This window comes from Paramormyrops kingsleyae, chromosome 22 (genome assembly GCF_048594095.1).
Source record: "Paramormyrops kingsleyae isolate MSU_618 chromosome 22, PKINGS_0.4, whole genome shotgun sequence".
Classification (NCBI taxonomy): Eukaryota; Metazoa; Chordata; class Actinopteri; order Osteoglossiformes; family Mormyridae; genus Paramormyrops; species Paramormyrops kingsleyae.
The window spans coordinates 12,995,843-13,007,453 of NC_132818.1; the positions used below are offsets into that span (position 1 = coordinate 12,995,843).

The 11,611-nt window shown below is 45.9% G+C and overlaps 1 protein-coding gene across 1 annotated transcript; it reads left to right on the top strand.

The window, feature by feature from the left end:
* The first annotated feature begins 35 nt into the window (after positions 1–35).
* Positions 36–11,396, top strand: LOC111849130 (bMERB domain-containing protein 1-like). The gene is made up of 6 exons (XM_023821738.2): positions 36–390; positions 2,124–2,247; positions 5,838–5,911; positions 7,407–7,521; positions 8,067–8,158; positions 10,278–11,396. The coding sequence occupies exons 1-6, from the start codon at positions 303–305 to the stop codon at positions 10,394–10,396; spliced, it is 612 nt and encodes a 203-aa protein (XP_023677506.1). The 5' UTR covers positions 36–302; the 3' UTR covers positions 10,397–11,396.
* Positions 11,397–11,611: the final 215 nt, after the last annotated feature.

Genomic DNA, 11,611 nt, shown 5'->3' on the forward strand with positions numbered 1-11,611 from the left:
TTTCTTTACCCGCCCCAACCCGACCCGCGGGTTACCCGCGGGGTCCGCGGGTTACGAGACGACCCGCGCATCACTACTATGCAGTCCCCTCGACGCAGGCGCCGTGGCCCCTCCGGGAGTTGTAGGCATCATCTGCGCGGCAGCCCCAGTGTGCCCCGGTTCACGGGAGAGAGAGGATACGGTGCACGGATGCAGGGACGCATTACGCGACACCGATCGCTCCTGAACACCACGGCAATCTCACTGCGAGTCCGGCTCCTCTGCATGAGGCATATTTAACGAAAAACACACCCGCGGAGGTCATGGAAATGAAGAAGTCTATTTCGGAGAGCAGCCGACCGCCCAGGAGCTACGGATCCGTGCAGACGACTGCGTGGCCGGGAGACAAATGTGAGCATCAGGGCTTGCATGATCCCAAAGCATCCTGCAGATTATGAGCAACGAATAGCCCGATTTATATGTCCGAAAGGGGGCTGTAAATATTGTTTTCGTTTCTATGCGTGTCAGCAGGATGCTGTCACACTGTGATTGCATGTGCTGCGAGTTGCAATACAATAATAATGTACCGTTTAGTGATCAGACCGCACTAACCGCTTTGACCGTCCATATAACGTCAAACATGGACCGGCTATAGGCTGTTTTTTTTCCTACTACTGTCCATGGTTGGCATAGAGAGAGCCACCCAGAGCGCTAATGGCTTAAATATGCAACAATACGGATACGCTGCATGTTCCTGCGGCGTGTCCACATAGTGCCAGTCAGCTTATCCTGGGAGCACCTTTGTGTGTTTTGCTCTGTAGTTGAACCTGACGGGGAGCCGCATGTTATTCTCTGTGCACCTCAGTATAATATGCATAGCGGCTGCTTTGTTTAGCCTGAGCAGCAGCAAAACGGCGCTTTGCTTGAGCCGTCCGTGGTCTCGCTGGTAGTTGGAAATTGTAGACTAGTATTAAAAAGGATTCCAGTAAGAAAAGGTGATGCAACTAACATTTCAGAACGTGGAGACTGTATAGACGGACATGTCGCCGTTCGATCAAGGCATTTAATTCTGGCAGCCTATCATTAATGGTTTAGGGCGGACGGACTGCACTTCCATATACCTGCGTGACGTTAATATCGGCTTGCACAGGGGCAGGCAGGGCTGTTTACATTTTGCCGTGCTGCTTTACATCAGTCTGACAGGCGGAATGTCTTTCTACGGGTGCGAATATATATAGGAGATGGTGCTTAAGAAGTCAAAGTCACATAAAAGTTTTATTTGTCGCATACGCAGTTATACTCGCGGCGTTGTGAAGTGAAATGCATGGCCGCCCAGCTCAATCCCTGAAACAGGGGACATAATTTTGCGAGACGTAATTAAAAACGGCTCATGCGTATCGAGAGACAAGACATGAGTCAATAAACATGAATAATAATCATAAATATCCACAATGTGCAATTAGCGGCAAAGTGATGGGATTTACAAAATGCAAGCTGTACATGTGTAAGTTGGGTGGGCTGTTGGAGTATTTAGGCTAATTCGACAGTGGACCCGTAAGGAACTTTTGAACACTACGTTTGATTTTTGTGGATCATTACATTTTGTGGATCCTACAATGGGCACCTGTAACTGCATCTCTAATTAATAGTTTGTTTATGCCTATGGTAATTGAGTCCCACCACTGAGGAGTACATAAATGAGATTTCGCCCAGCGATGGGGCAACTGGCGTTTTCAGCACCAGCCAAATGAATTTGCAGGCCGGGGACAAATGCGATTACGAGCCGGGGATTGATGGCTGGGGAAATTAAACCGCACAGAAGCGGCAGCGGCCGCTTAAATGATCGCATCCGGCATGTTTGCAGCAACCAGACACATGACCTTGGATTATTTTATTGTGTTTCTGTGCTTATTAATTACAGCATAAATATAAAGTATAAATATTTTTTCGACTTTTATTACCTGCTTAGTAATCTTTATGCAACTCCCCTTCCTCCACCATGAAAATGTTCCGTCACATCCCATCTCACTAGTGCCTCCACCTTCGGATGTTGAGCACAGGGGCGTAGGATGGGGGTGGGGGGGGGACATGATCACTTCCAGCATCCAGCTGACTGACGCCGGCACATGCTATTCCTGTCCCAGCCCAGCCGGACACGGTGTCCATGTCGGAGAACTCCCTGTCGCCGGAGCAGCTGGAGGCGGAGATGGCGCGAGTCCAGCGCCTCCGCGAGGTCCTGGTGCGCCGTGAGTCCGAGCTGCGCTTCATGTGAGTTGACACGGTGATGTCTGCTAGTGGCACTCTCTGGGTTTATACCACCACTCAAACCGTGCATAATTTTTTTGAGTGTGAATTTGTTTTTGAGAGGAGGAAGACGATGGTGAGGGTTTGGGAAAGATGTCAGGCTTCAGTACTGTTGAAAACATTTAGAGACGATCCACGAGCCCCCGCCCCAATAAATCATGGGTTTGGATGCTTTCCCTGTGTGTGCTGAGTGTTTCCGTTCACCCTGTTGATGGGGTTCTCTTACATCTCATATGCAGTGGTTAAGCTGACTCATTTTAATCCATTGTGTAAATAAATGGATGGAATGGATGGTTTGATAGATGGATAGCGTGGTGTGTGAGCTCATGGGAGTTTTAGTTATAAAAAAAATTGTTCTGAGGGCAGAAGGAAAAATGATTGGCTCAGAGAGATAACCAATCAGATTGTACAGGAGGTGGGCCCAAGCAACTAGAGGAGGCAGGACCAACCAATTAAATGTATTGGTCCCGCCTCTTCTAGTTGCTTGAACCCACTTCCTCCACAATCTAACTGGTTACCTATCTGAATCAGTCGTTTTTCATTCTGCTCTCAGAACATTTTTTGTGTAAGTAAAACTGCCCCGAGCAGTGTGTGAACAGCCGATCTGTCTGAGGTCTGTCCTGGTTCATGTCACCTTCTTCCATGGTGAACCTCCCGTGATTCAGACTGGATCGGCACTTTTTGAAAATGGAACGATAGATAAATGGAACAGCAGCAGATCTGGGAAGCGTAGTGGAAAAGACAGTGAAACGTGTTTCCACTGCTGGAGAGGAAGAGGGGAGGGCGGGTCCACACGGAAATTAACCGGCGCTTTGTTTTTAATGCGAGTCCGGCCGTCCGGTCATTAGCCGCTCTGTTGGTACCTGGCAGCAGATCCCTGGCAGCTTACAGGCTCCTCATCGCTCTGCGCCGTAGCTTTTCGTCTGAACTCTTCGGTGCTCTTTGACCTTGAAGAGCAATTAATTCCATGGTTGACCGGGCAGCAGCTCGTGTGTGCATCTGGCTAACGTTCATGTAAGGCTGGTAGAGGACCACTTAAACTTCGAAACAGCATTAGAGACGTGTGCTTGATACAGCTTTTGCGGCTGGCTGCTGATTGGATATAATTAGCCTCCAGTATCTGCTTTGAAGATGTGGTTTGAATTCAAACTCCTGACATCAAGCAGAACATCCTGGGGTTTCTCAGCAAAGCTGCTTGCTCAGTTGTGTTAATTACGGCTCATGACAAAGTTAACACAGTAGGACTGTGTCTGAATACATTGGCTCCGTCTCTGCAGGAGGTTCAGATTACGGTCCAGTGAAGTGCACCTACCATGTGTCGCAGTGAAGTTGCACTTGCAGTAAAAACGTTTAAGTGAAACATTGTCAAAGAAGACATCGTACAGCAGAACACAAAACCATCTGTGCATTTTCTGTACCTCCTGGTCCTATTCAGGGTTGTGGGGGGGGGGGGGGACACAAGGCAGCAAACAACCTGGGATGGGGCACCAACCCATTGCAGTGCACACACACACACACACACACACACACACACACACACACACACACTGGTAACTCCAATTCACCTGAGCATGTGCTTTTAATAAAATTATTTTTTTAAACTGCCAGCTGAGGATGTCACTTATGTTCATGTCTACTAGTTTTTCCTGCTGGTAGAAGTGAGCTGATTTATTTTAAATTCTTCCCAATGAATGTTTATGAAACTGAAAATTTCAGCAATTTGTGATGGGTAGAGCCTTTCAACTGGATAGGCTGAGCATGAAACAGTTTGCTGAAGAAGTGTGTCATGAGAGTGCAGCTCCGCAGAGACCTGTGACGTGCCGGAGAGCGCATGAGTCATCGGGGCCCGGATTGCTGCCTGAAACGAAGGAATGTTCTGGCAGCCGAGCCGGAGAGGGATTCCCAAAGCCGGTGTGTGGGATGGGAAGGCTGTGAGGACCCGTGGGGGCGGTACTCTGCCTTTGGAACGTCTCGCCCCGGGGCTGACGGGCTCATGTCTGCACTTTGGTTGTACAGAGATGTTCTTTGATGTCTGACTGGAGTGCTGCTCGATCCTGCTTTGATTAAAGAAAAAGCCATGCACTTCTATCCAAGGCGATGTATACTTTTTTGAGTAAATCAGGTTAGCCAGTATCTGGAGCGACTGGGGTTAAGGGCCTTGCTCTGGGGCCAAATGATGAAATCACTCTGCCAGCTCTGGGTTTTGATCTGGTAACCTTCTGATGATAGGCACAGCATGCTAATCTGCTAAGCCACACAGGGCTGCAGTTTCAGGGCTGTTACTGCTGCTTCTAGTGCATTCTGTTCTGTATCCTCAAAGCGGAGCTGATCCTGACCCCCCCATCCCTCCAACCCTAACCCTCAATTCCTGCTGGTTCACTGGGACTTTACTGTTTACATGGCATGCATCTCAGTTAGAGGTGCACTAATCCGACGTTCGAGATCAGTATTGACATCGATTCATACCTATTAGACAGATTGGGTATTGGTCATATGTGACCGGTTATTTCGTTTTTGGCAGTCTCTAAAAAGACAGCTCCTATTTCTTGTTAAATTGAGTTGTGCAATCAATCGCAGAACGGCTCTTTCCCATTTTAGATGTGTCTTTTGTGGCATTCAAGCTAAACGCTAATGCTGCCACTCAGTCTGTTTCTGGGTGTGAGCACAGTGACTTCCGCCTGCTGTGACATCATGCGCATACCCTTTGCAGTAGGGGGAGCGTACGGACATCAGATAAGAGAGTGTCGATCTGTAAGTTGTCACGTTCGGGGAAGAAGGCGAGCAGGGAAGTAGGAGAGCAAGCCGAACTTACGGGTAATCAGGGGTTTAATGGTTCAAAGGACAGACAGGTAGAGACATCCACGGACACTACAATGACGGATCTGGGGAAACTAACTGAGACACGGACTAAATGCACAAGATAGGTTGAACATAACAGGCAACAGGTGATCACAATCGGGGATTCACACGAGGTAATGAGGGGGGCGTGGCACACATGAGGATCGTACGGAGCTGGGCATGACATAAGTATTTTACGCTTTTAACAGCAACTAGTAGCACAATGATTTGCAATCTTTGTAAAAAACGAAGTTTTGAAAGGTGAGAGTAGCATTTAGTGGAAAATCCCAGTAAACAAAGCGCCCAATTGTAAGAGACAATGTGAGTAACGTGAAAAAAGCAACAGATGATTTGGGAGTGGCTAGCTTCGGCTGTTTTACACACTCGCTAAAGCTTGTGATACATGAGGAGCTGCGATCGCAGCAAAATCTAAGTGGAAGATATTCAAACTGAACCACAAATGTCTCAACGCTTAAAACAAGACGTACAAACGCCATGGAACAGTACGTTATGTATTTTCTAGTAGTCTAATAAAAGATTTTCTGGCATACATATTTTCATTTGTATTTACTAATTTTAATATATTATTATATTAAAATATTTAAAAAGCTCTTTTATTGCAATCGGTATCGGCAGTTGTGTATCGGAATCGGATTGGAACTGAAAAATGTGGATCAGCCCCTTCCTAATCTCAGCCAGGTGTCCTTCTCCTTCAGGATGGATGACATCCACCTGTGCAAGGATATCATGGCCCTCAAACAGGAGCTCAGGAAGATCATGGCTGTACCTGGTAAGACTACGTGGGAGATGTATGCAAATTGGCCCTGCAGTGACAGTCAACCCATTAGGTAACATAGGGCGCCACCTTCTGGGGACTGCTGGCTTAGCAAGCTAATGTCACTTTGTCTCAAATGAGAGGTGACAGTGGTGAAGCTTGCCTCGAGAGCCACATGGGTTTTGACCAGTGCTAAACCTTGGCTATAAGTTTTTGTGATTTAGTAATCATCATCAGTTATATCATCACATTAGGGCTGCTCGATATCATGATATAATCTCCATTATATGGTGCATGCACAATAATTACTATGGCTTTAGATGATGGGAGAAACATTTGTCCAGATGCCAGCTTTTTGGTACTATATGGGCATTTATTTACGCACACAATTTGGTAAGCAGATTAGTAGTACAATTAAAATATAAATGAAACCCAAAAATTAGTAATCTGTGTACTTTCGGTGTATCCTCGTGTTTATTAAATTTGGTTAGCAGAGCACGTCACATACTGCTCTTTTGGTAAATCATGGAAGAGATGAGCACTGAAGTGGCGGTGAAGAAAGTAACAGCTCAACAGCCTCAACAACTTTTACAAGAGGAGATGTTGTGGTTAAACTAGGTAAAACGACGTCTGTGTTGTGGCGGAACTTTTCGCTGTTAAGTCCGACATGTTTATTAAACTTAAGGATGCACCAAACTTACACAGATTACTAACTTTTTGGCATCATAATATCCATCCATTTTCTGAAACCGCTTATCCTGGTCAGGGTTACAGGGGGTCCAGAGCCTATCCCGGAGGCTACAGGCCCAAGGCTGAGAACAACCCATCACAGGGCACCAACCCATCACACGGCACCAACCCATCACAGGGCACCAACCTATCACAGGGCACGCTCACACTCACATGAGCAGTTTGGCAACCCCAATTAGTCTCAGCCTCTTTTTGGATTGTGGGGAGCAACCGGAGTATCTGGAGGAAACCACAGGATGATGTTGGGAGAACATACAAACTCCACACACGGAACCCTGGCAAAGACTAGAACCCAGGTTCCAGAGGTATGAGGCAACAGTGCAACTATGCTGCCCCACATCATGAAACACCTCTCACTAATACTTTAGGTCTACTAATAATCTGCTTACCGAATTGTGGGCGCAAATAAATGTCTGTTTAGTACCAAAAACCTGGGGTCTGGCCAATGTTTATGCCCTCCAGCTAAAGCCTTGGTGATTACTCTGCATACACAAGATAATCTCGATGTAATTCACATTGGTAATGCTTATATTAACTGATTTGGTCACTGTACTTATATCTGTGCATCATGCTTTGGCAAACTAATCAATATGCAGTAGTTTTTACTGGCCGTTTTTGTGACTTTTTTGACAGTATGTTCACCTGGAGACACGTTCTGTTTGCAATAAAAACTCGCTGCTTCCCTTGAGTAGTTTGCACATAAATTGTAAGTTTATGGACATGCTGTGACTGTCCAATAAGCAGCTCCCATTTTTTTCAGAGAAGGACAAAACGTTGACAGACAAGCAGAAGGAAGACGAGCTGATTCAGAGGATCCATCAGCTCGTCCAGAAGAGGGATTTTCTTGTGGATGACGCGGAGGTGGAGAGATTGAGGTCGGCTCTTATTTCTGCGCTGAAGTCAGAAACAGAAACACAAGAGAGTCACTATTAGACTCCAAGGAGGCAAAATTATCTAACAAACTCTGGAAGACAAGGGGGTGTTCCACAAAGCAATGATCCTCAGTTAGCTGGGTTAACTTAAGCTAGAAGTCATGATCGTTGCTCTATACCTGAACTCTTATCAGACGATCATGCCTTCTAGCTTAAGTTAGCCCAGTTAACTGAGAAATCCTGCTTTGTGGAACACCGCCAAGTTCCCCAAGGACTCCTTGTGGCAGGAGAAGTTTTAGTAGAGGCCTCCACCCACAGGCCACCTAACAGTAAACATAAGAAGAACTTTCCAGAACATTGTCATTTGCCATTTTGTACATTTTCTCAGTGTTTTCAAATATTTATGAACATGTCAGTAGGGTTCATGTTTAAAGGAGGATTAGAAGCATCCAACAAAGGCTGTAAGATCCTACCTCTTTATGTTGGGGGAGTGTGAACGTGAGTATTTGTCCATGACTGGGAAGATGCCTGTTGTCCCTCCCCCACAGGGAGCAGGAGGAGGATAAGGAGATGGCTGATCGTCTCGGATTCCAGCTGAAGCCACTGGCAAAGCTCACAGATGACAAATCTCAGCACCAGGGTGAGGCGGAGGAGCCCATCATGTGTTCATAGCTGCTGCCATTTTATGAAACTGTGTTAAAGTAATGGTGGGTGTAGGCACTGTTTGAGTAGGTACTGTCAGGGGCGCCATAAGGGGGAGGAAAGCTAGGACGATTCCAAGCTCAGGGGCCCTAAAAAATTAGGAAAATAACTGGATTGGTTTGGACTGGGGGGCCTAATATGATATGCTTTCATGGGGCCCAAAATCTCTAGCAACGCCCCTGGGTACTGTTGGTGTAGATTCTGCTGGTGTAAGTAATATTGGTGTAGGTACTATTGGTGTAGATTCTGTTGGTGTAGGTACTATTGGTGTAGGCACTGTTGGTGTAATAATTCATTATTTCGTTTTACTTTGAACCTCCTCTTATGCTTAAAATTCCTTTTTATAAACAGATTCCCCTTAAACAGAATATTTAAAAACTGACAAACTGAAATCTAATTTTAATAAATAAATAATACAATTATATTTTTGTCCTAGGGCGTAACACTAGCAATACGCCACTACATGTTATTGCTGGGGTTTTTCTCTAACTGCTTTGCTGCTCCTTACAGGGGGGGGGTATAGCATTGCTAGTAGAGTTGCCACCCACCTTGTATTGAAAAATAAAATCCTGTGTCCCGTTTTGAACCAATCCAGGACGCAACTGAAAGTTGCAACACTAGTTGCTGGTGCTGTAAGTGCTTGCATTCTGTATGTTCTGCTGGATGACAATGTTTTGAGTGGTGAAATAAATTCATATTATTTTCAGGCTTAGTTGGCACAAGTTTTAGGCAGAAATTACAATATGCAGCACCAGGCTGTTGTGTGTGGTAGGCTTCTCTAAATTGCCAGAGTACTGCCAAAGCGATCTTTTTTCCAGGTTTATCCATAATATCGATTTTAAAAAGATGTTGTGGCTACTGCAGTGGTTAGCACTGTTGCCTCACACCCCTGGGACCAGGGTTCAAGTCTCCGCCAGGGTTCCATGTGTGTGGAGTTTGCATGTTCTCCCCGTGTCGTCGTGGGGTTTCCTCTGGGTACTGTGGTTCCCTCCCACAGTCCAAAAACATGCTGAGGCTAATTGGAGTTACCAAATTGCCCATAGGTGTGTGAGTGTGCCCTGTGATGGGTTGGTGCCCCATCCTGGGTGGTTCCCTGCCTTGTGCCTATTGGCCTGTGGGATAGGCTCTGCCCCCCCCCCCCACCCCCATGACCCTGAATAGGATAAGCAGTTTCAGAAAATGGATGGGTGTTGTGGCTGCTGCGCTTTCTGAGGGAGAGCTTTTCTCTCCCATGACTCGCGTGTATTACCAGAACAGTAGCATGTGGTGTGCTCTGCTAAGCTTGCTGTGCGTTTGTTGTGCATAGGTTGTCCATTCTCAAAGCACTGTGACTGGCAGCAGGCCGGGTTATTTTACTTAAGACTGCCATTATTACTGTGTGGATTCCCCATGGACTGGATCTTGCTGTGGGCTTTTGTTTTGGATTTTGCTGGCGCTCCCTTATTAGACAGGTTGTTTTGGACATACTTGATCTCCCGGGTGGCTGATCTGCTGTTTTGACTGTGCTGTCTTTCATCCGCCCGTCTGCCTGCCACATTGCATTCTCTTATTTGCTCAGTAAATCCCCTGTTAGTGTTTCTAAGGCCGTGTCTGCACTTGTGCTCCATTGCCGGTCCTGACACAGAGGAAGTGACATCATTAACATGTGTCTTAAATGATACTTTTTATCGAGCATTTGTCATATTCATATCACAGAAAATTATATTGTGAATATTATCATTACCATTTTATCGCCCAGCCCTAGTGTAGGCGTTGTGTGTCGTAACTATTGTTGTAGTAGTTGTTGGTGTGGGTACAGGTTGTATAGGTTCAGTTGTCAGTTGGAGTAGTCACTGTCGGTGTTTGGCACTGTTGGTGTAGGCGCTGTTGGTGTAGGTATAGGTTGGAGCAGTGGTTATTGCTGCTGCATAAATACCATAATTTGGATCTCTGACCAATTTTTAAAATTTTTAATATTTAGTAGTTGGATTGTGTACAATGAACACTTGCTTACAAAACATGTCTGCTAAGTAAATATGACTGAAATGGATTCTCGTGGTTATTTTCCTGCTTCCAAGGACTCCTGAACACCAACATGGTCACCCCAGGTCCCTCACCCAAGAAGTTCTCCATTGCCAAGTCGGGGGCTGCCTTCATGAAGGACTGCTGTGGGGCCACCCAGTGTGTCATCATGTGACCCCACTTCTTTTTCCGCCCGGCCAATCCAGGGCGCGTCCCGTCATTCCGCCCCACACACCCTCCAATCAGCAGATACTGGTCTCTCTTCACCGTCACCTCTGTATCAGGCCTGGTGCACACAGTGAGCTCTGGAGAAAGATTAATTCCTACTGGAGGGGGGTTAATATTTTTGGGGGGTGGGAGTTCTTATCAGGGCACAACTTTTTAAACTTTCTGTTCATCATACTGTACTTTGTTCAAGTTTCGTGTTTGATCCCAGCAGCAGCAGCTGTGTGCTTTGCGTTCAAGACCGACCAATTAGCATAACGCTAACAGGCTCATTAGCTGGACTGCGCTGGTGCACCCACCACACAGCCTGCCTACACAGGCCGAGCGCGCAATTCAAAGTCAATAACAGCACTTTCAGATGGCCGCCTCGGTACAGTGTGTACGTATTGCAGGTTTTTTTTGTTTTGGGATCGTTATGCAGTTTTTATAGACTTTATGAACCTGTCGTTAACAGACACATTAGCTCACTGACTGAATTAGCACGACTGTCATGTTTTTACTAAAGCAAGTGAAATCTCTACTTTCTGTATGATAGCATGAAGTAGTCCAGAAACAGAAATGACTTGTCACTTTTTAGGAATCTGTAATGTAATGCAGTCTCTTTCTTAATATCTTTGCAAAATTTTACTCTGTAGTGTTTCACCCAGTTGTACCATTTTGTTCATCTATAAATAATTTCAACGATTGACATGATTTTCTGTGCCAACGGTGTCCATTTCAGGTACTTCGGGAAACTGCATCATCAGGCATGTTGTACACATCGAGGTTCTTTTGTCTGACAATTGTGCATTTGTTTAAAATGCTCTAACCGGCGTAGGTTCTTGCTCCCGTTTGCGGGTGGGCGAGGATTTGTGTTGGTTTCCAGTAAGATGAAAGATTGACAGCATGGTAGCTAATCATGCATTTTCTGTTCCATCTCAGAATAAAATATAGTCCACTGATTAAACGTCTTTCCGTTGTACCTGGGCTCATTTCGGCGGTTAGCATTCTGGCGTAGTTGATAGGGTTGACAGTTATTGTAGCCTGACCCCTGATGACCAGGTGTACTGTTGGATGTCCACTTTAAGGCACTGATGGTTAAGGGCCTTATTCTGCCATTAGAATGAATTAATAATTCACATGGCACTGGAAGAGAAATGGGAAATTGTGGAAATCACAAGGACCA

Coding starts and splice junctions, on each gene's coding strand:
- LOC111849130 (XM_023821738.2), top strand. CDS start 303: ATGGAAATGAAGAAGTCTATTTCGGAGAGCAGCCGACCGCCCAGGAGC. Junction 2,248..5,837: donor GAGTCCGAGCTGCGCTTCAT/GTGAGTTGACAC, acceptor CTTCTCCTTCAG/GATGGATGACATCCACCTGT. Junction 5,912..7,406: donor GAAGATCATGGCTGTACCTG/GTAAGACTACGT, acceptor CATTTTTTTCAG/AGAAGGACAAAACGTTGACA.